The following is a 23,840-nucleotide window of genomic DNA, read 5'->3' as shown; positions in this document are numbered from 1 at the left end:
ATATGTTGCTGATAAGATTTCATTCATTATAGATTCAAAAAATTCATCTTAAAAAAAGTAGCAATCTATAGTACAATGGTAATCTCAAACCTATTATTCATCAAGAAAATATTGTTTTTTAAAAGAAGTAAGAAATCATATTCTTTCTATATCAACTTAGTTTGAGATCTCTAAAATAATAAGATCTTGACCATTGCAGATTCTAAAATTTCATACAATCCAATAAAAATTTATCGAAATCTAAAACTTCCTCAACTTTCATATATTTCCTTATAAGTTTCCTTATTTTATTGAGAGAAATTGATTTGGCAAAGCAACAGAGAGAATTCATGCTATTCCATTGTATGAGAGGTTTGTGTATCAGAGACTCCATGTTTGCATGCATGGCATTCCTGGTCTAAAATTATAGACATCTTGCTTGTGCATTTCATTTAATCACAAGCACAATGGGCAAAGAGTTGATTGTAAATGCAATTGCAGTAATATGCATGTTATTGATCTACACAGTCGCCTCTGCAACATCCCCATTTCCTGCCCCTGACCTAGCAAAGTGTGTTTATCCCACAGATTTACCTCACAATGTACATCTCAACGGCACTTGCTGTCCCCCATACAATTCTTCCACACCCATTACAGATTTCCAATTCCCTTCTACAGACCTTCCCCTGAGAGTTCGCATGGCTGCCCATTTAGTAGACAAAGCATACATAGAAAAGTACAAAGAAGCAGTCCGGCTTATGAAAAACCTTCCTTCAAGTGATGTCAGATCTTTCACCCAACAATCCAAAATCCACTGTGCCTACTGTAATGGTGCATATTTCGCCAATTCAACAGAAATCCAAGTCCACTACTCATGGTTTTTCTTGCCTTTTCATCGCTGGTACCTCTATTTCTATGAGCGCATTTTGGGCAAATTGATTGGGGATGATTCATTTGCATTGCCCTTTTGGAATTGGGACTCAGAGGAAGGAATGTCAATTCCTCAAATGTTCATTGATCCTGATTCTCCATTGTTTGATCCACTCAGAGAAGCGTGTCATCAGCCCCCAATTATAATGAATCTGAAGCATGCTAATGAATGTATTGAGGGTTCTGTGAATGAGAATTATGCAGATATATATACCCATGTTGTCTCTGGAGCTTCTACTGCAAGTTTGTTTCATGGAGGGGATTATAGATTTGGGAGTGAAGTTCAAGTGAATAAAAGCAGGGCTGGAAGTTTGGAGACTTCGCCACATGATAGTGTGCATTCATGGACTGGATCTTCTAAACAATTTAATAGAGAAAATATGGGTGCTTTGTACTCTGCATCTCGGGATCCTATATTCTACTCCCACCATTCTAATGTTGATCGGATGTGGACTATTCGGCAGGAGAAATTGAAGCGCGGTGATTATCATGATACAGATCTTGTTGATTCTGCTTTCCTCTTCTATGATGAAAACTGTCAGTTGGTGAAGGTAGGGTTTGAGATTTGCACGGTGATTGCTTGATTGGGGTTTGAATGTGCATGTGTTGTTTGTTCATTGTTTTAGCTTTTCATTACTCGTTAAGAATTTCAACTGTACATACTATAAAGGGGATGAAATTTTGAACAACATTGGGGGAACTTATTCTTACTCCGTCATTCATTGTGACAACTATGTTCTCTTACAATTGATTTAATATGTTTGCACTTCTTTTTCAAAAAACTGTTCTTTTCCTGTTCCTTTTTGTTCAATTACAACTATTTTTAACGGTTTCATGAACGTTTTTTCTCTTTGTATTTTGTTTCACCCAGGGCCGGGACTGTATCATTTATAAATTCCACGGCTTTTGAAGATTTTATTAACAGGGGATTGTATACTCTTTTATTCCATTTCTTAATAATAACTTTTATACCATTTCTTAATAATAAAATTTGGGAGAACATGTCATGGAGGTGATCAAGGATTTTGTTTTCTAAATTTTTAATTTTATACTAAGTATTTTTACAATTTATATTATCAAAACCATTCAACTTCATTATCAGCACAATCCTGAATAGTAACAAATCCATCAATTGAAATCATTTCACTTTTCTTATTATATCATCATTTATTATCTTATCTTAAACTTTATATTATCAAAACCTTTCAACTTCATTATCAGCTTGATCCTCTCTCTCTCTCTGTGTATATATTTATATGTTCCTCTTAACCTCTCCCCATCTCTCTTTATTCTTTCCCCTATCTCTCTGTCAACATCTCCCTCCTTCCACTATCTATTACACCCCCCCCCCCCCCCTCTCTCTCTCTCTATGTATATATATATATATATATATATATATATATATATATATATATATATATATATATATATATTCCTCTTAACCTCTCCCCATCTCTCTTTATCCCTTCCCCTATCTCTCTGTCAACATCTCCCTCCTTCCACTATCTATTACCCCCCCCTCTCTCTCTCTCTCTCTCTCTCTCTCTCTCTCTCTCTCTCTCTCTCTCTATATATATATATATATATATATATATATCACCTAATCACCCTCTCTGTACCCCTATCTCTAAGTTCTCTTTCTACCAAAAATATAATAGGACCCCTTACCCCTACGCTCTCTCTCTCTCTCTCTCTCTCTCTCTCTCTCTCTCTCTCTCTCTCTCATGACAGTGCACAACAAATTTTCATTTTAGTCATTTATTACAGTTGTGCAAAGTTGAATTTAGACAATGGAATGCCTTGTTTCATACGCAACATAATGTTCTGTTCAAGTGTCTATAAAGTTGAGTAAGGCGGTAGGAGCTCACACCATGTGTAGGCAACATTTATCTCTGAAAGTTGAAGCATTTATGAGACATGCATTAATTGAGTCAAGCTAGCAATTGATGGAGGTGTTTCAACTGATTGTTATTCTATCATTTATTAATTGGATCTCTCTCTCTTCCCCCCCCCCCCGCCCGCCCCCCCCCCCCCTCCCTCCCTCCCTCCCTCCCTCCCTCCCTATTAAGTCCCCCTAATCACCCTCTCTCACTACCCCCCCTCTCTCTATATATATGCCCCCTACTCTCTCTCTCTCTCTCCCTCCCTCCCTCCCTATAGTAATTCCCCCTACTCTCTCTCTCTCTCCCTGCCTCCCTCCCTATAGTAATTCCCCCTAATCACCCTCTCTATTCCCCCCTCTCTTTATATATATGTGCACATACTCTCTCTCTCTCTCTATTTGCCCCCCTCTCTCTTTTTCTATATATATATGCCCCCCCCCCCTCTCTCTCTCTCTCTCTCTCTCTCTCTCTCTCTCTCTCGATATTCCATGTAATATCTATCTCCTTTTCTCTCCCTCTCTTACTCTTTCCCCACTCTCTCTCAATCTCTTGCTCCCTCCCTTATCCGTTTCCTTTGTTTATATATATGCCCCCTAATTGCCCTCTCTCTCTCTCTCTCTCACTCCCCTCTTTGATATTTCCATCATTTCTCTCTCTCTCTCTCTCTCTCTCTCTCTCTCTAAAACATAATAAGATCCCTTGCCTCTTTCTCAAGATATGCCCACTAATCTCTCTCTCTCTCTCTCTCTCTCTCTAGTAATTCCCTCTAATCACCCTCTCACTATTCCCCGCTCTCTCTCTAATCTCTCTCTATTAAAAACATAATAGGATCCCTTGCCTCTCTCTACTTATACCCTCTAATCACCCTCCCCCTCTCTCTATATGTATGCCACCTAATCACCTCCTCTCTCACTCTCCCCTACCTTATCTCACCATTATATCCCTCTCTCTACCCCAACCTATAAGATCTCTCTATTAAGATAATCTTTAGCTATTGAAAATGTAATATAAGTTCCCATCTATCTCTCTAGATATTGCCCCCTCTTCCCCCTCCCTCCCTTCCTTTAACCAAGTGTCACTCTATCTTCCCTACATTAAAAACATAATATATGTGTCTTTTTACAACTGGACTATGGCCATTATTATGGTTAGATTTTATGTTAATGTATGTTAGAATAAGATGCATAACTACGTTTTATTTTCATATATATGTTTTTGATTAAGGAAAAAAGGATTTCAAAGGTCTCTGACACCCTATTACATATTAGCAACAGACCAAAGGAGAGATAGGTCACCAACCAAAAAGGTGACCGAGGTGGCTACAAAGATAACACAGTACAACTTAGCCACTACACTAGGTTTTGACCGAGCACCTAGAACCCCATGGTTAAAAAAGATTAGCATTAAGTCCCTAACCATGAACCACAACAACAGAAAGTGGGGCAGTGACTCAAGATTTCCCAATCGGTCGGGCCACCTTTTGAGAATGTAAAGCCATGTCAAAAGCTGAGTTAGAGAACTTGACCTTTTTCTTCTTGACAGTAGTCCATTCGTCCTCCACCAAACTGGCAGCCTTCTGCCAAGAAAAGTTATCATCTACATAGCCATCCCCCACAACCCTTGCAGCTCGAGGACATTAGAATGAGGCAGCAACATCCACAGTAGAAGGAACCGCAATAGAGGAGCCCACAACCGAGGCGAGAACCGAAGGAGGGGACCCCACTATCGGAGGATGGGGAATAAAAGATGGCACCACTGAAGGGGCATCAGCAATACCAGACGAGAACGTAACTGGGGCAACAATGTCACCAGTTGAGTCAGCCACCAAAGAAACCAGAGGCGAGCTAATATCCCCAACAGGTGAGGCCTTTTGAATCGTGTAGTGATCGTCTAAAACCCCTTTCCACCAAGAGGGAGACTTCTTCGGTCTGGAAATATCAAAACAATAATGAGCAACAAGGTGTCTAGTTTTGTGGCATTTCCAGCATCGGAAGGGGATGCCCTCGTAGTCAAGCATTTGAATCCAAGATCCAAAAGAGGAAACCAACTTAATCTTTTCGGAGAGTCCCTTGGAGACGTCAATCTCCACAAGAATGCAAGCATACATCATCCGAAACATTGGATGACACTGTATCAACCAACAAGAATTCCCTAAGGGCCATCCCCATAGCCTCAAGGATAGAATCTTTTCATATATATGTTGTTATTGTATTTTCTTAAATTAAATCCCAAATAAAATATATAAGAGTTGAGAAAATTTTATAGTTGAAAATTTTATCAAATAAATTTTTAATAAAATGAACATTTAACTATATATTATTATTATATTATACAATAATATATAATATAAGAAAATTCAAATCAAAACAATTGTATAATAGCTTTTATTTTTGTGGTAGATCATTTGAAATAAGAACCTATGTAATATTAATCATTTAAAAGTAAAAATATTGAAGATATAAACAATTATATTTAATTTTATCTTTGATTTAAGTTACCTTATATTTCATTAATGGAATTGGAAACTCTTTATTCATTGAAAAATGAAACTAATAATATTGTTATATTTAAATAAACTCTAAATTGATTTAGAAACCAAAAAATTAGAAACAATTGTAGTCTATTTTATATTTGATCTAGTTTTAAAATCTATCACTCATACTTACACTTCACATATTTTAAAATATAAATTTTTATTTGTTAAAAATAATTGATCATATCTTTAATTTCAATGATGAGTCGTTAGGAAAGAATAAAATAAAATATAGTCAATTGAAAATGATAATTTCTATTTAAAACTTAAATAATATTAAATACAAATTTAAATAATAAATTCAAAATAATTATTCACAAATCCAAATGAAAATAAGCAAATGTGCTTTGTCTTTTAATTAGTCCCCAATAGGCAGGGACTAGCGGTCACACAATTAATTTTTTCAAAAGTAAATACCTAATATCCTAAAGTTAAGAATGATATTTTTAAAAATATTTTTATGTACATTAAATACTAATTTCTAATTGGTTACCACCAATTTTTCTAGGGGATAATATTATTTTATAGAAAAATAACCTTAAGTTCAAGTGCTTCGGCGGATCTCTTATTTTCTCCAATAATAAGTGTATATTTTAATAAGTTTCTAAATCAAATTTGATTTAACTTAGAAATTAATAAATTTTATTAATGATGAAAATTTTAATCAATTAATTTTTGAATAAATTAATATGTTAATAAAAGAGATTTTGATTTTAAATCTGAAGTTGTAGAAAAAAGATCATTAGTATTATTTCTAATTTTTTTTTAAAAAAATTTGAAATGATTTTCTATGCTCATTATTGCAGTCCTATTTTTGTTAATTCTAATTGCCTCCTATTTTTTTTCAGAACTGTAATATTGGACCCATTATTATGAAATAACAAAAGACATTTTACGTGTAATGGATTCCTTGACATATTCCCATTGCTGCTGCCATTCTCACATAAAAATTTAACAAAATCCAAAACTTACTCAATTTTTCCTGAGAGAGATTGATTTAGCAAAGAAATAGAGAGAATTCATGCTATTCCATTGTGAGAGACTCCATATTTGCATGCAAGGCATTCCAAGTCTAAAACTTCGACATCCTGCTTGTGCATTTTATTTCATCACAAGCACAATGGACAAAGCATTGATTGTAAATGCAGTAATATGCATGTTGTTGATCCACAAAGTCGCCTCTGCAACATCCCCATTTCCTGCCCCTGACCTAGCAAAGTGTGTTTATCCCACAGATTTACCTCACAAAGTACATCTCAAGGGCACTTGCTCTCCCCCATACAATTCTTCCACACCCATTATAGATTTCCAATTCCCTTCTACAGACCTTCCCCTGAGAGCTCGCATGGCGGCCCATTTACTAGACAAGGCATACATAGAAAAGTACAGAGAAGCAGTCCGGCTTTTGAAAAACCTTCGTTCAAGTAATGTCAGATCTTTCACCCAACAATCCAAAATCCACTGTGCCTACTGTGCTGGTGCATATTCAACAGTAATCCAAGTCCACTACTCATGGTTTTTCTTGCCTTTTCATCGCTGGTACCTCTATTTCTATGAGCGCATTTTGGGCAGATTGATTGGGGATGATTCATTTGCATTGCCCTTTTGGAATTGGGACTCGGAGGAAGGAATGCCAATTCCTCAGATGTTACATTGATCCTGATTCTCCATTGTTTGATCCACTCAGAGAAGCTTGTCATCAGCCTCCAATTATAATGAATCTGAAGCATGCTAATGAATGTATTGAGGGTCCTGTGAATGAGAATTATGCAGATATATATACCCATGTTGTCTCTGGAGCTTCTACTACAAGTTTGTTTCATGGAAGGGATTATGGATTTGGGAGTGGAGTTAAACATAGATTGAAGGAAAAAAAAATCTTATCTATGCTGAAATAAACAATTATTGCATGATAGGAAATGCTTGCCATTTTACCAATGTAATAGAAACAAAATATCAGAGCTAAATGTTCAATTTATTTGTTGCTTACTGATTTGTATCAATTTCTCCAGGTGAGAGCGGGTGATTGCTACACCGCAGCAAAGATGGGATATAAGTACCAAGAAGTAGATATTCCTTGGTTAACTGATGGACGTTCAATCAAGAAGGCTGGACTGTTCAAGCCCAAACCAGAGAACTACCATTACACAGAAAATAAAAAGCAGCTGACTACACCAGTTAGTGTAGAAGTTAAGAGGAATCAAATAAAGCATGAAATGGTGGAGGAAGTTCTTGTGGTTTATGGAATAGAAGTGAATTTATTTGCAACATCAAAGTTGAGCATTTTCATAAACTTGCCTGAAGCTGATTCAAACACACCCTTTGATTGCCCACATTATGCAGGCTCATATATGCATCTGGGCAAAGGTGGGTTGGAAGCCATGAAAGCTTACAAAACCAAAACCTCATTGTTCAAGATAGGAATATCAGAGACTTTGGAGGATTTGGGTGCAACTGAAGATGAGAGTATCATTGTTACTCTGGTCCCTCAAAGCAAGCAATCTATGGCTATGAAGTTCTCCTCTATTGAAATTGAATATGAAGAAAAGTAGATCATCTTTGCCTTCAATAAAGAAGGATAATAAATCCATACTTTACAACTCCACTAATTAGAATGGCAGGTTGCTGCAATGAGGTTTTCTAGTTGGAAAACATCAATAAATAAAAGTTAATTTTGAGATTGTAGACTATATTAATTTATTAAATTAACTATTGTTTGAGTTAATTAGGTTGTCACAGTATATTGCATTAATTGAAAATTATAGATTTTTTTTAATAATTTATTATAAAAGCAAATTTTTATATAATTATCTATTTTTTAAATTTATAAATTAAAAAAAGTTATAGTATTTTGAATTAAAATCCAAATACAATTGAAGTGAGTTTTGATTAAATAGTTACTAAAAATGGTATATATTTTTTTACTTTTCAAAAAAAAAATAATAATTTTTTAAAAGATTTTTATTAAATTTTATGAATTTAATTTGTCTTATTCTTGTATAACTCTTGTATTCATACACAATATCATTATTTAAATTTTAATATACATCTAAATTGTATTATTTATTTTGATTATTAAAATTTTTTTTTTTTATTAATTTTATTAATAATAAATTTAAATTAAATTATCTTATCTATCAAAATAAATAAATTATATTTTTTATACTATTTTTTTATTACAATATTTTTTAAATATTTAATTTTAATTTAGTTAATAATTGCTAAATTTATTAATTTACTATTATTTTTATTATTATTATTATTTTTTCATAAATAATTTATTTATTAACCGAATTTATATTTTTCATTATATAACTATTTTTTTTATTGAATAATTTTAAAATAGTTAATTTACTAATCAAATTTTTATTTCTAAATTATAAAACTTCAAATTTATTTAGTAACAGGTTCAACTAATTGTTCCTATTATTTTCAAAGAATTATACTTATGATTTTGTTTTTGTATTTTTAAATATATTTTCATTCAATTACTATTTATTTTTAAAGTTTTTTTTCTAAAGTCAATATGCTTTTTATATTGAGACATCTATCAAAGTCACTACTAAATAGTCTACCAAGTGCACAAATATGCCAACAAATAAAGAAAATTCTTTGCCTAATTTACCCTCACTAAATGGGCATATGCACCGAGTTGTGGTGCCAAAAAGATGACAAGTATTTTTTTTTCTAATTTTCAATAGCGCGTACGCGCTATTCTGTGACCAAAAAGTTATATGATGGGCTGCAGACCCGCGGCCCATCATTTTCATTTTTTTTTTTGGCTCTCCAACAGCGCGTACGCGGGTTTGACAGCGAAATTTCACCACCATTTGCCAAAATGCCTCCTCACCGACGAAATCCAAGACAATGAGCACACCCACGATGGCGAGGTAAGTGATATAAACTTAACTTTGCATTGTTTTATATGTTTTCCATATTGTTTTATTGATTTTTGATATTCTTTTGTAGGGTTTTTACAAATTTCATTTAGATTTGTTTATTTAGTTGAATTTCAATTGATTTTTTATCAGGAAATGTCCATAATCAACTGAAAAATCCACAAAACCCTCAAGAACCTCAAAATCAAAACCCTCCTCAAGAAGAACAACAAATTTCACAACCCGAACCAATTGCAAGACCTCCGCCAAGCACACAAGAAAATATAATAAATGAAATAGAGAGAGGCAAAACTGAATTAGAAAGACTCATTGCTCGATTGAAAGAATCCGGACAAACCAATCCAATGAGGGCTCAATTGGCATCATCCCTCGAATCCATTAACACTCAGATAGCCTTAGTTAGTGGTTAGTTAGATATTTGGCGGGCTAAGAGGGATGAACAAAAAAGATTTTATGCAAATAAATTGTCATATGAAGATGTTAAAAAAAAAGAAATACCAAAAGGTAGTATATGTGCATTATTTAGAAAACCCGGTGAGCAAAATACTGTTAGAGAGGGTACTAAACAATTCCCCATCCATTGGTGCATACACGATGCTATTAGAAATCATTTTTGGGATAGATGGTGGATGGTTTTTGATACCCCTCCTTGCAACAATCATGAGGTCCCCATGTATTTTTTGAAGAAATTATATTGTGAGTTTGTCCTTGGGGAGATCCTCAATTATTTTGATATGTTAGACTCCCAGGGTAGAGGTGGGGGGTCATCATTTGAGAGGCCAGGAGCACGTCGTGACCCTAATGTAGTTAGGGCACATGTGGTCCATCCACAACATGAGCATGTGATTATTCCTTCAGTTGTGAAGGAACTTGTAGAGGCCAGCACTCTAGGGACCATTAATGCTTTGACACAGACCCTCATCCATTTCACTAGCCCATTACTTGAGGGGGAGCCTTCTATGCGTCGTGGTCACATGTGCACTTCATGCGGATCCCTATGCACATTTGGCACTCATGCCGGAGATGGTGCGGATGATGGGCTTGTCACCGATTAGTTTCTGAATGAGACATTTGGCATTGACACATAGGTAAATTACTAATTTGATCACATTTCATATGTATAGTTATTGATTAATTAATTAGCATTTATTGACATTGTTCAAAATTTAGGGTCAAAGTGTTTCTGGGCCTAGCAGCAATCCTCCAGGCCCTTTTTTTGTCCCTTCGACGAGTCCTGAGGTATGTATCAATTTAATCATTTTAATTAATACATATATTTATTACGTAATCATATTAAGGATTGACAAAAAAAATTATGCATGTGCATCAGTTCTCCACAGGACCCTCAACCTTTACCACAGACACAGAGCAGAGACATCATATGAGCTTCACACAAGTACAGTTGTTTCATGTTAATTTAATTAATTTGATTATATTTATTCCATATTTCATGTTAGATATAACGTGTATTGTATGACATGCAGCTGATGATGTCAGACACACCTCCTCATCTGCGACAGTCTGTTGATAGTGGAGTGGCCGCAACTGTGGCTAGCTCACAACCACTGACGGAGGTATGAAAGAATTTTCTTCATTTTAGTTGTTTTTTATAATAGTTAATCTCAAAATTTCTAATGTTATTTATAAATGATTATATTTATTGAATTATTGTAGGGTCTTGTCACGCCTGATCGTCCATGAGCATTTGAGGTGGACTTACAGAGTGACTATTTGTTGACGATAAGAAAATAATTGATTTTGTGTGTACATATATTTGATTTCAACGTATAATAAATATTGATTCATATCTACTTTCCTTGTATCAATTGGACCTAGAGAAGAGCCTCAACAAGAGGTCAAGTGAGCCTGTCAGGAGGGCCCCGTCATCTCCATTGTCTCCCTCCACACGATGAAAGAGGATGTCAAGAGACTTGTTTCCTTCCCCTCGTGGGAAGGAAAAGATGTAGTTGAGATATTCGATACATACATACAAACAAGTCTTTATATATATATATATATATATATATATATATATATATATATATATATATATATATATATAAAGACTTGTTTCCTTCCCCATGTATATATATATAAGCATCAGAGAGACATATTCGACATACATTTGATGTACATATGACATTCTATATTTGATGTATGACATTATTGGTTAATATATGATATGTTTGTTCATATACGACATTATTGGTTATCATAATATATTATGTGTTTGTTAATGTATATGACATTATTGGTTATCATTTTATATTATATGTTTGTTCATGTATGACGTTAAATTAGATATGTTCATGTATGACATTAAATTAGATATGTGCATGTATGAAATTAAATTCAATTGCTGGAGAGTTGCCATTATGTCTACCAACTAGTAGATGTTCTTTTTTGCTTTATTAGTATTTCTCAAAAACTGCAAAGAAGCTGTTTCTGGTGAATAGTTGTAAACAATTGTGATCATTGACTTCATGTACTCATGGCTTTGGCTGTGAACACTTGTAACTTTGGCTATAAGCATCCATGGCTTTGGCTATGTGCACTAGTGGCTTTGGCTGTGAGCATTTATGGCTTTGGTTGTAGGCACAATATAGCCTTGGTTGTAGGTTGTCTTTCTTGCTGCATGTCAAAGTTACCTTCAAGAATATCATTAGTCTAAGATCATTACAATTAAAATACTATGACATAATACCTTGGAAATAATAGTCTTTAACCCATTACTTTATTTGTTAAAACATCATGTAGTATCTACTGTAGTGCTTCTACTCAAATATGTTTTCAAAAATACTTAGTATGGCAAAGAAATGTCTATGGAAAGCTTGTCAAATAGGATATTGAAGAACTAAATGTGGACAGTCATTAGTACCCATCAATAAGAACACAGACATCTTTCTCAAGCAAGCCATATGACATTAGCTTAATTTATAAATTTCCTTTGCAAATAACTAGAAGATGTTATGAATCTTAATACAAAGTTAATCATGAACTCATTGTTCCATCCAAGAAGCATATATCACCCTAAGACAATTAACTGATAGGATAAAAATTAATTCAATTTCAACAAAATTTTGAGTATAACAAGCATCTTAGGGATTCTTACAAGAATTAACATGATGTTCACAAGAGCATTACAAGTTCTTGTAATGCTATTTCGCATATTGTAATCATATTCAGTTTTGAATGGCCATTTGTGTTACAAGCATAAATATTCTTTAAGGTCTTTTAATTCTAGACATGAATTTTATTCTGAAGCTTTTTTATGACAACCCACTCAATGCATATATTGTTGTTCCACATTATGCTGATTTGACTTTCATTGGTTGATTTGGGTCTAGACATGATGTTATTCACTACCTTTTTTATATATTATTTTTTTGTAGTGAGGTTCTAGCCTGAATGAATGTATTAATCATCGAAGTTGTGAACTTTGGTCGAGATCCTTACAAATATATTTTCAAATTGGACCTCAAATAGTTTTCTCAGTCACCCCTTGTACACAGATATTGAAATTGTAGTTAATTACAAAATTAATACTGAATTAACACAAGTTTAATTGAGAAGTATTATGTACCTCAATAGGCTAGATTATTATTGACCGGGAAGCTTTATCTTAGAGCAGTTGGTTTCATAAATCTTTAGCGCAATGATACTCTTATGGAATGTGGAATTAGGTATGCTAGCTAAGGTACGTTCTTTAAAAGGCAGAGGAAACTCAAGACTCACATGTTTCCAATCAATATAAATGTTTAAATTGCTTCTCTAATTTTTTCTATTTATGATCTTCTTAAAACTTAACTTTCTAAATGCATTGATGGGGAAATAAAGATCTTCTAGGAACTAAAGGCTAATCATGTTTAATACTTACAATTCTCTATTTTTATCTAATAATTTAAAAAAGATTGTACAAGTGTTTTCAAAGAGCAACACTTGTCACTAACATCATAAGAAGGAATATCCAAGGAGACTTACCACTGATCCCCCAACACCAAATTCAAGGAAAAAAAAATCCACTACTAAAGAGATAGTAACAATGATCATCCCTAGTCTCTCCCTTATCACAAAATGATTACCATCAAAATTTTCATTTCCAATTGTGTCATGTGCGTTGAAGCGATAGTAACATTTTCACTCTCTTACCTAATGTCTCCCATTTCTGAAACTCCTGGGGAAGGGCAAGGCCATCTTCTCAGTACTTCAAAATACAATGAGTTCCATTTTTTCCCATATTGATAATCGTTGACTTAAAGTATAGTCAAAGTATTGATAGCCCATAGGAAGTCAACCTTTGAACATCCCATCTATAAATGACCTCATAAAGAAAGTTCAATAAACCCGCATGAAACAGTGAAACAAAAGTTGCATACTTGTGAAGATGATCAGATTGCAGATGATCAATATGTCTCAAATCTATATTCAGTTCTTTTACTATGCATATAAATGGTTTGTTATATAAAAGACTTATATCCACCAGATAAATAATCATTTTCTTACTATGCTATCCTTATCATTGGCTGATCTCTGGTAGACCATTTCTTAACCATCCTCCTTCGATCTATAGGTCACTATATTAATCTAGTTCATCTTGTCTCTACTTGAATTAATAAGAATTGGCAATCTCAGGGATTGCCAAAAGAGGAATCGGTCCAAGTGGAATTAAAACATAATAAATAGTGTATTACAAAAAGGAGAATGGTATGTTCTTCGCAATCTACTCCCTTATACATTCTATCAATGTTCCACATTGAACCTGATAGAGAACATCACAACACATAACTAGCAACATAGAACATACCTCCTAGCCACCTCAAGAACATAAAATTTCAAAAACCAAATTGTACAAGGTTAAATTCAAAGCCTCAAAGGTCAAGAGCACAACAAATAAAAATAAATAAATAAATACGAACAAAACCCATTTGATGGAATCACAGAAAATCTGGTGGCTAGATAGTTACAAGTTGATTCAAGCTAATCCTTCATCACCATTAAGGTTGAAAATAACATACCCAATTGAAAACCAATTTACATATACAAAGTGACTAACATTACTCACAAAGAGGGAGTAGAAGCTACACACTACCTTGTGTCCAAGGTGCACTAAAGAACATAACCAAACTCTTGGAGATCATATAATCCTAAATTTACATAATCTGGTAGTAACACATTTCATTAACTTATGAAACATTTACCAAGTTCCATGATTTGTCTTTCCAAAAATGACATGCTAGATACGCTTTCCAACAATATAATTAAGATCCTTCCATCACACACTGCAAGTTTCAACATCACCCGAGATGGCGTTGTAGAATGAAAACGGAATGTGATCTCCAAAAAGTGAGAGAGGTTATTGTAGATCTTTGTAACACGGTCCTGTAGGCATTAGAATCTCATCCATATCCTGCACGAGCTCTGAGATATGCCCCATCAAAGATTGCAGCCCTGTGGCATTTAGTGACCCTTAGGGACATTCCGGTTCAGCGTGCCTGAGAACGTTCGAGCACTGAAGGGGACAAGACGAGGTTGGGGATAGGGTTTACCCAGCCACCCGAAGCTAATGGAGCAGACATTTTGATCCCATGAGGAAAGATGAGAGAGATTTGGTAGGTGGCAACTTTGTACTCGCCAACACTACAAGTTTCAGCATCACCCGAGATGGCATTGTAGAATGAAAATGGAATGTGATCTCCAAAAAGTGAGAGAGGTTATTGTAGGTATTTGCAACACGGTCCTGTAGGAATAGGAATCTCATCCATATCTCACATGAGCTCCAAGATATGCCCCGTCAAAGATTGCAGCCCTATGGCATTTAGTGACCCTTAGGGACATTTTGGTTCAGCGCGCCTGAGAATGTTCGAGCACTGAAGGAGACAAGACGAGGTTGGGGATAGGGTTTACTCGGCCACTCGGAGCTAATGGAGTAGACAGTTTGATCCCACGACAAAAGATGAGAGAGATTTGGCAGGTGGCAACTTTGTACTGGCCAACACTGCAAGTTTTAGCATCACCCGAGATGGCATTGTAGAATGAAAACAGAATGTGATCTCCAAAAAGTGAGAGAGGTTATTGTAGGTCTCTGCAACACGGTCCTGTAGGAACTAGAATCTCATCCATGTCTCACACAAGCTCCGAGATATGCCCTGTCAAAGATTGCAACCCTGTGGCATTTAGTGACCCTTAGGGACATTATGGTTTAGCGCGCCTGAGAACGTTCAAGCACTGAAGGGGACAAGGCAAGGTTGGGGATAGGGTTTATCCAACCACCTAGAGCTAATGGAGTAGACAATTTGATCCCATGAAGAAAGATGAGATAGATTTGGCAGGTGGCAACTCTGTACTTGCCAACACTGCAAGTTTCAACATCACCCGAGATGGCGTTGTAGAATGAAAACAAAATGTGATCTCCAAAAAGCAAGAGAAATTATTGTAGGTGTCTGCAACATAGTCCTATAGGAACTAGAATCTCATCCATATCTTGCACGAGCTCTGAGATATGCCCCGTCAAAGATTGCAGCCCTGTGGCATTTAGTGACCCTTAGGGACATTTCGGTTCAACGCACCTGAGAACGTTTGAGAACTGAAGGGGACAAGATGAGATTGGGGATAGGGTTTACCCGGCCACTTGAAGCTAATGGAGTAGACAGTTTGATCCCATGATGAAAGATGAGAGAGATTTGGCAGGTGGCAACTTTGTACTGGCCAACATTGCAAGTTTTAGCATCACCCGAGATGGCGTTGTAGAATGAAAATAGAATGTGATCTCCAAAAAGTGAGAGAGGTTATTGTAGGTCTCTGCAACACAGTCCTGTAGGAACTAGAATCTCATCCATATCTCACACGAGCTCCGAGATATGCCTCATCAAAGATTGCAGCCCTGTGGCATTTAGTGACCCTTAGGGACATTCTGGTTCAGTGCGCCTGAGAACGTTCGAACATTGAAGGGGACAAGACGAGGTTGGGGATAGGGTTTACCCAGCCACCTAGAGCTAATGGAGTAGACAGTTTGATCCCACAATGAAAGATGAGAGAGATTTGGCAGGTGGCAACTCTGTACTTGCCAACACTGCAAGTTTCAGCATCACCCGAGATGGCATTGTAGAATGAAAATGGAATGTGATCTCCAAAAAGTGAGAGAGGTTATTGTAGGTCTCTACAACACAGTCCTGTAGGAACTAGAATCTCATCCATATCTCACACGAGCTTTGAGATATGCCCCATCAAAGATTGCAGCCCTGTGGCATTTAGTGACCCTTAGGGACATTCTGGTTCAGCGCGCCTGAGAACGTTTGAGCATTGAAGGGGACAAGATGAGGTTGGGGATAGGATTTACCCGGCCACCCAGAGCTAATGGAGCAGACAGTTTGATCCCACGAGGAAAGATGAGAGAGATTTGGTAGGTGGCAACTTTGTACTGGCCAACATTGTAAGTTTTAGCATCACCCGAGATGACATTGTAGAATGAAAACGGAATGTGATCTCCAAAAAGAAAGAGAGTTTATTGTAGGTCTCTGCAACACGGTCCTTTAGGAACTAGAATCTCATCCATATCTTGCACGAGCTCCAAGATATGCCCTGTCAAAGATTGTAGCCCTGTGGCATTTAGTGACCCTTAGGGACATTTCGGTTCAGCACGCTTGAGAATGTTCAAGCACTAAAGGGGACAAGACGAGGTTGGGGATAGGGTTTACTCGGCCACCCGGAACTAATGGAGCAGACAGTTTGATCCCACGATGAAAGATGAGAGAGATTTGGTAGGTGGCAACTTTGTACTGGCCAACACTGCAAGTTTCAGCATCACCTGAGATGGCGTTGTAGAATGAAAATAGAATGTGATCTCCAAAAAGCGAGATACCTTATTGTAGGTCTCTGCAACACAGTCTTGTAGGAACTAGAATCTCATCCATATCTCATACGAGCTCCAAGATATGCCCTGTCAAAGATTGCAGCCCTGTGGCATTTAGTGACCCTTAGGGACATTCTGGTTCAGCGTGCCTGAGAACGTTCGAGTACTGAAGGGGACAAGATGATATTGGTGATAGGGTTTACCCAGCCACTCAGAGCTAATGGAGCAGATAGTTTGATCCCACGACGAAAGATGAGAGAGATTTGGCAGGTGGCAACTCTGTACTTGCCAACACTGCAAGTTTCAGCATCACCTGAGATGGCATTGTAGAATGAAAAAAGAATGTGATCTCCAAAAAGTGAGAGAGGTTATTGTAGGTCTCTGCAACACGGTCCTGTAGGAACTAGAATCTCATCCATATCTCACACGAGCTCTGAGATATGCCCCATCAAAGATTGCAGCCCTGTGGCATTTAGTGACCCTTAGGGACATTCTGGTTCAGCGCGCCTGAGAATGTTCGAACACTGAAGGGGACAAGACAAAGTTGGGGATAGGGTTTACCTAGCAACCCAAAGCTAATGGAGAAAACAGTTTGATCCCACGATGAAAGATGAGAGAGATTTGGCAGGTGGCAACTTTGTACTTGCCAACACTTCAAGTTTCAACATCACCCGAGATGGCGTTGTAGAATGAAAACGAAATGCGATCTCCAAAAAGTGAGCAAGGTTATTGTAGGTCTCTGCAACACGGTCCTGTAGGATCTAGAACCTCATCCATATCTTGCATGAGCTTCGAGATATGCCCCATCAAAGATATTTGAATTCACAATGTTTAATGAGAATATAGTTGAGGCTTGCTTTACTTTTCTATGTTAAGTTTGGATTTCAATTTTGGTTTCCCTACTTATCTATGTGAAATTTTCACTTTCATAAGTAACATGGATGCAATAATACTAAATTAAGTATATGTCCATGGTTCTAGAAGCTTCACATAGCTTCTCTTCAACTATGGATCTTGTAAGCATTGTACCATGACTATTGGTGTTGTGAGAATATACAAAGCATATATATTGTTTGACCAAATGTCTTCAATGAACATGAACTATATGGAAGAAGAGAAGACATGTCGCAAAGTCTTTGAAAGCTTTCTTCAAGAAATGTAAGGAGCCATGGGTGATTCATCCAAATTATTTGATAAAATAAGAGGAGGAATGAATCAACCTTGATGATAGAGGCAAATGCTGAATAATATTTATTTAATCACATTGTTTGAAAAAACTTTAATGACCTTTAAATACAATTGAAATAAATGGAATTGATCTCCCTTACTCATGTAGATGAATAAAATTGGAATTTAAAAAAGAGAGGGACATCCACCATAAAACCATGCAATCATGCACTTCTTGATGGGAGTATCATAAGTTCATTGTTAGATGGATATGCCAAATGTGGAAGAATTAAAAGGAAAATATGTTGATTGATTGAATATAAAACCAAACATGTGGAATATTTAAAAATATATCATGGGGCTATTAATAAAATCAAACTAATAGAATCAAACTCTACAAACATGGGTATTCAAACTATGAACAAAAAAAACATCATTATTGAGGTTTTAACATGTTGTGCAAGATAGGGTCTTATTGAAGCTAACAAGAAGCATCAATGTATATAGTGTTTTATAGGCATAAAATTAAAGTGGCATAAAACCATTCACATTCAAAAACATCTAGAACATGTGATAAAATCATACGTTCAAACCATTCATGTAGCCATAGTCACAAATTTCAACAAAGAATTCAACCAACATAAAGGTGCTAAACTTTGTAAGCTATGGATAACTATTGATCTTTAAATATAAAAACATTTGTATGGGTCTAAGGTAATATTCATTATGAAATTTCTTGATTTTCCAAAATATTATATCTTAAAATTCACAATCATCAAATCTTAGCACCCAATCAACTAATCCAGTAATACAAGCATCAAACCAATGTGATAACAAAAAATCAAAGTTGATTCCATAAGGTCTAACAATATCATATAATTCATTTATCAATAATTTGAAACATCATAAGAATATGTCTAATAATGTCATACATGAAATATATGTAAAAAATGACATACATAGAAAAAATTATACAAAACATATGCCCAATAATGCCATATAGGTGTAAAATGTACATCATTAGATATATACTCTTTCCAACTAGGGGAACAAAATAAATCCCTAATTGTCTTTAATTGCCAACAAGTGGGAGATGGTGTATATAACGAGGTCTTCCTAACATGCTCACTAGTCCATTAGTCTAGAATCTTCTGTAACTCGACATGTTACAATCAAAATTATATATGAATTTTATATTGAAATTCAGTACTAATGAAATTTTAATGTAAACTCTTTCATACCTTAGTCATTGGCTTAGAACTAGTGAGTGCAATAAGGACTAGTTGATCAATACAATGATGAAGATGTAAAGGAATCTCTGATGTCAATAGCTGAAAATGATAATACATGAGACTCAAATGCAGTTATGAAGAATACACATTTTCTTTTGTCTCCATAATAAAATAAAATATTTTGGTACCTCTATGAATGTAGTATGACATCCTTCATTTTATAGTGTTGATCCCAAAGCTACAACACTTATTATTTATTACACATGTATGTAAATCTGTTAAGCATCAAATTCAACACCTTTGTGTGCAAAATAATGTACTATATGTTAGAGTAATAAATTCATTTTCTTAGTAATTAAATTATATTGATATAATTACTAAGTTACTTATTATATTGATATAGTTTACGTATAATTCCTTTCGATTTACAAATAATTGAAATGATTTCCTCAATTTTCCATCTAGTCACTAGAAAATTGGATTTGTTGTCTCTTTCTCTTAAAGAACCGGATCTACTAGTTCCTTTGGTCTAGAAGCCTTCCATTGAGATTGGGGTTTTGAAAGGTTCAAGGGTTGAGGAACTTTTTATAGATTATCTTGAAGAAGGAGAGGTCATGTATAATGGTTTTGAGGAAGGCTAGAGTTCCATCGAGATGGTGTTGCAAAATGGCCAAGCGGAGGAGGAGGTAGAAGAATAAATAGAATAAATGCATGAGAAGGAGGGTCATGGGGGAAATGGAAAATTTGGGGAGGGAAGAAATTAGGAGAATGGGTCAAATATGCTTCTCAACTAGAAGGAGAGTATTGCATTGGACACTGATACTAGTCCGCCTCATAGCAAGATCACCTTGTTAAGAAGATCACTACCAATCAGAATTTTACCTATAAGCCTACAAGACTTCATCCCTTGGTAGTGGTAATGGTGGTAATTATGGTTGAATGTGTTTGAAATAGAAAAAGAAACGAAGGGTATTTTGCATGACACTATTCACTCATCATAGGTTGTATGGATTCAAACCCACAACCTAGCTTTTATACCATTATACAAATTACAAATTATAAGACTATGCCTTTCATGATAGTCGCATTTTCATATTGGCAAATGAAGAATGACTTTTGGAACAAACATAATAAATACTTCCAAATACAAATGAAGCCAATGTATTTTATTATAAGCTCGAATGGTAAAGACCAAGCCCAAACATTTATTAAGGTGTAGCATTTATAATTGTCAAGTTCATGTGAAGAAGTCATCGTTTATATTCTCATTGTTGTGTAATTTGATGATAAGAAGAATACAATGATATAGAGGTTGATAGTGACTTAAAAATTTACAAAATTCAATCAATGAGAATTTAACATTGAGGGGGGAGTAATAATCAATGTTTCATTCTCATTGTTTGAAAAACTCTTATATAAAGAGGGAGTAGACAGATAATATGGTTTAGTCTTCTTCCGAGAATCTTAGTCATATTGGTTCAGAAGGATTCATGATACAACTACTATACTTAGCGTGACCAATTGATGCTAAAAACCTTAGTATTGATGCTACAAACCTTAGTATTGACATAATTTAACCTCTGCAATTCCAGGCATAAGATGATTAGCATACAATGGTACTTGAACAAAGAACACTAATAAATATTGAGGATGTGAATTGATAATACCATTTTGCAGATGATTTTGGCATCTCACCCTTTATCACTTGTGCATCAACTTTATTAGCCCTCTTCTTTGGTGACCTACAAATGGAGAATTAGCGCAGTAAAAAATCTAAGATAAGATTAAAAAAAAGGGTCCTATTAAAGAATCTAATATAAATTCAAATAATGTATCTAGATTCTAAACAAATCAAAACTAAATATCATCACTTACACATCATAACAATACGGTCCACCTTAGTCATGTGATAGTCTTGGGGAAGAGGTTGTAACATTGTATTTGGATCCAATTGATCACTTTTTCTCTCTCTCCCAATTCAATCTAATGAGCCAACTGGATCTGTTCGACATTTTAATGTCTCAAGTATTACCTCATGGTCTGACTCGCGAACTTTCCAAAGAATCTTATTATGTGGTTTTCCACCATATTTTATCAAGTGGACATTTGATGTGACAAAAAGGTTTGAACAATGAAGAATCTTCCTCTCTGTTTGCCAATCCTCGAATAACCACAAGTTAGGATTCTTCATAGGATATCGTCTAAGCCCTTGTGCCTGTTACAACCACCACACCGACATGGTACTCTAAACCTTCACCATCTATAACCGAGTGATCCAATTTTTGTTTGGCTTCAACACAACGACACAAATAATAATATGTCCCTTCTTCATTGTTTCAGGTGCAATAACAACAAAAACATGGCTTGCAGTGACAAATGTACAAAATGCGGTCATTAATTCAGAAAATACTTGGGTAAAAGTTATAAAGTTACATATTGAAATTACAAAGATATATATATATATATATATATATATATATATATATATATATATATATATATATATATATTCAGGTTGCACTAGATCTGACAAGCGGTCAAAGTCAATAGATGAATCCATCTCTACCATTTCCAGTGCTTGTGGGGGACGATACATGTCAATTGGGTCCAAAACCTATATATCCCATTTGTCCACCCATTTAGTTGACTCACAGTCATCCCAATTTTTCTCTACACATGATGAACAATAGCATGCCATTTTTCGTGTGTGGATACTCCATGAACCTGCATCAGAGCTTCTAAAAGAGTGTAACTCACTAGATCTTGTTAGTGTGCAACAATCCTGATATGGTGCAATGTTAGTATTATTTATCAACCAAAAAAATCTATGAACTATAGACTCACCTTCCTTACCTGGACCCATTGTATCGTTACACCATTGGACGATAGATTTTTCATCTATCAATATTGCTCCATCTTTGTACTTTAGTTCTTCACGAGCCAAGGCTCTTTTAATGCATGCGCCTGCACCATCGTGCTCTCCCTTACCATGACCAGCCTTTGTGAAATTCCACATATATTGAATTCTACACAACCTATGCATCCTGCTCAACCAATAGAACATCTATGCATTCTTGAATTGAGATGCACAATTATCTGACCAAATAATGTGTTGACAATATGATATGCCCCTGTTAGCCAAATCTCCATAAAATAGTTGAAAACAAACATGTACAAACTTCGTAGAATGTGATTGATCATTGCTGATGTAAAAATGGTACTCCCTCAAAATCTTCCTGTCATCCTCTATACTTGTAGGTGAATGCATGAATGTTATGTGAACAAATATGGAAACTTGTTGAGATGTATAATACTTTGCTTGCACCTCATTTTGTGGTTGTAGTGTGTAGTTCTCTGAAAAATCTACAACCAAAACAATGGTATCCAATGGAAACGTATCCTTGCACAACTTGAAATGCAAATCCAACCATCGAGCTCTATGGGTATGCCTTGCATACTCGTACATAATCTTTTCACGAAAAATCTTCATGAACTCATACACTAGAATCTTTTCAATAACTAGATCACATCTTTTACCATGTTTCCCATCTTTTAGAGCATATGTCACTGTCTTGAATTTTTCGTAATCTACTAGTTCATTTTCAATTGCATGTGTACTATCCATATGTTGACAAGTTGATAAAAGTTGCAAAGAACCACAAAATAAGCACATACCATCCAAGCATGATGTCTTGTAAAATTGTTGGCCGTCCCCTATTTCACATAAAATGTTGGATATGAATTCTCTTGAAGATCTTGGTGGCTCTTTTATGTCATAATCTTGCAAAACAAACTGAGAATGCAAAACTACGCATATGTGCCTAAAAACATCAAAATGGTTAGAAAATTCAATATGTATCCTACAACAACAAGTTGTGTGTGTGTGATTTATTTTCATATAAAAAGGTTTACCCATCTCAAAAAATCTTTGACTTATTCGAATTTGAGGATACATACCAATAAATTTTGCAAAAAATTGTGTCTGAGTTGAGTCCAAAAAATGTTTCGCATGTGGCTCGTGACTTCGGCTACCAATCCTCCTTCTTACAACATCTCTTTGATTAGGAGAAACACGTGTGTAATTTTTCCAAAAATCTTCGATCAATGATTTCAAGGCTTCACTAATTTCTTTATCCTTTCACGGTAGTCTACCGCTAAATGTCCATAACTCATTTTTTGTTGGATCTTCTAATCTCTCACACCTTAGCATGGCTCTCCTTAAGGTACCTCTACCAATTTTTAATGTTTTTCTTGTCTTTCTCATGAGTCGAGCTTTCTTCATTTGGCTACTTACTATTGTCGATGTGAGTACTCATCTTGTGATATTACTATCTTTGGTGCATGATTTAGAACCCACTTTGTCATAAG

The 23,840-nt window shown here is 35.3% G+C and overlaps 1 protein-coding gene across 1 annotated transcript; it reads left to right on the top strand.

Moving 5' to 3' along the window:
* The first annotated feature begins 446 nt into the window (after positions 1-446).
* Positions 447-7,877, top strand: LOC149530949 (polyphenol oxidase I, chloroplastic-like). The gene is made up of 2 exons (XM_089808276.1): positions 447-1,460; positions 7,338-7,877. The coding sequence occupies exons 1-2, from the start codon at positions 447-449 to the stop codon at positions 7,875-7,877; spliced, it is 1,554 nt and encodes a 517-aa protein (XP_089664402.1).
* Positions 7,878-23,840: the final 15,963 nt, after the last annotated feature.

This window comes from Cupressus sempervirens, chromosome 11 (genome assembly GCF_028749045.1).
Source record: "Cupressus sempervirens isolate cs-2001-9-10 chromosome 11, ASM2874904v1, whole genome shotgun sequence".
In the NCBI taxonomy this organism is placed as follows: domain Eukaryota; kingdom Viridiplantae; phylum Streptophyta; class Pinopsida; order Cupressales; family Cupressaceae; genus Cupressus; species Cupressus sempervirens.
Note: the sequence above shows the minus strand (reverse complement) of the source record. Positions and strands in the feature narration are given on the sequence as shown.

What these genes read in the sequence shown, in the direction of transcription:
- LOC149530949 (XM_089808276.1), top strand. Translation starts at nt 447, where the DNA reads ATGGGCAAAGAGTTGATTGTAAATGCAATTGCAGTAATATGCATGTTA. An exon ending in AAAACTGTCAGTTGGTGAAG is followed by an intron (nt 1,461 to 7,337) that starts GTAGGGTTTGAG and finishes CAATTTCTCCAG; the next exon opens with GTGAGAGCGGGTGATTGCTA.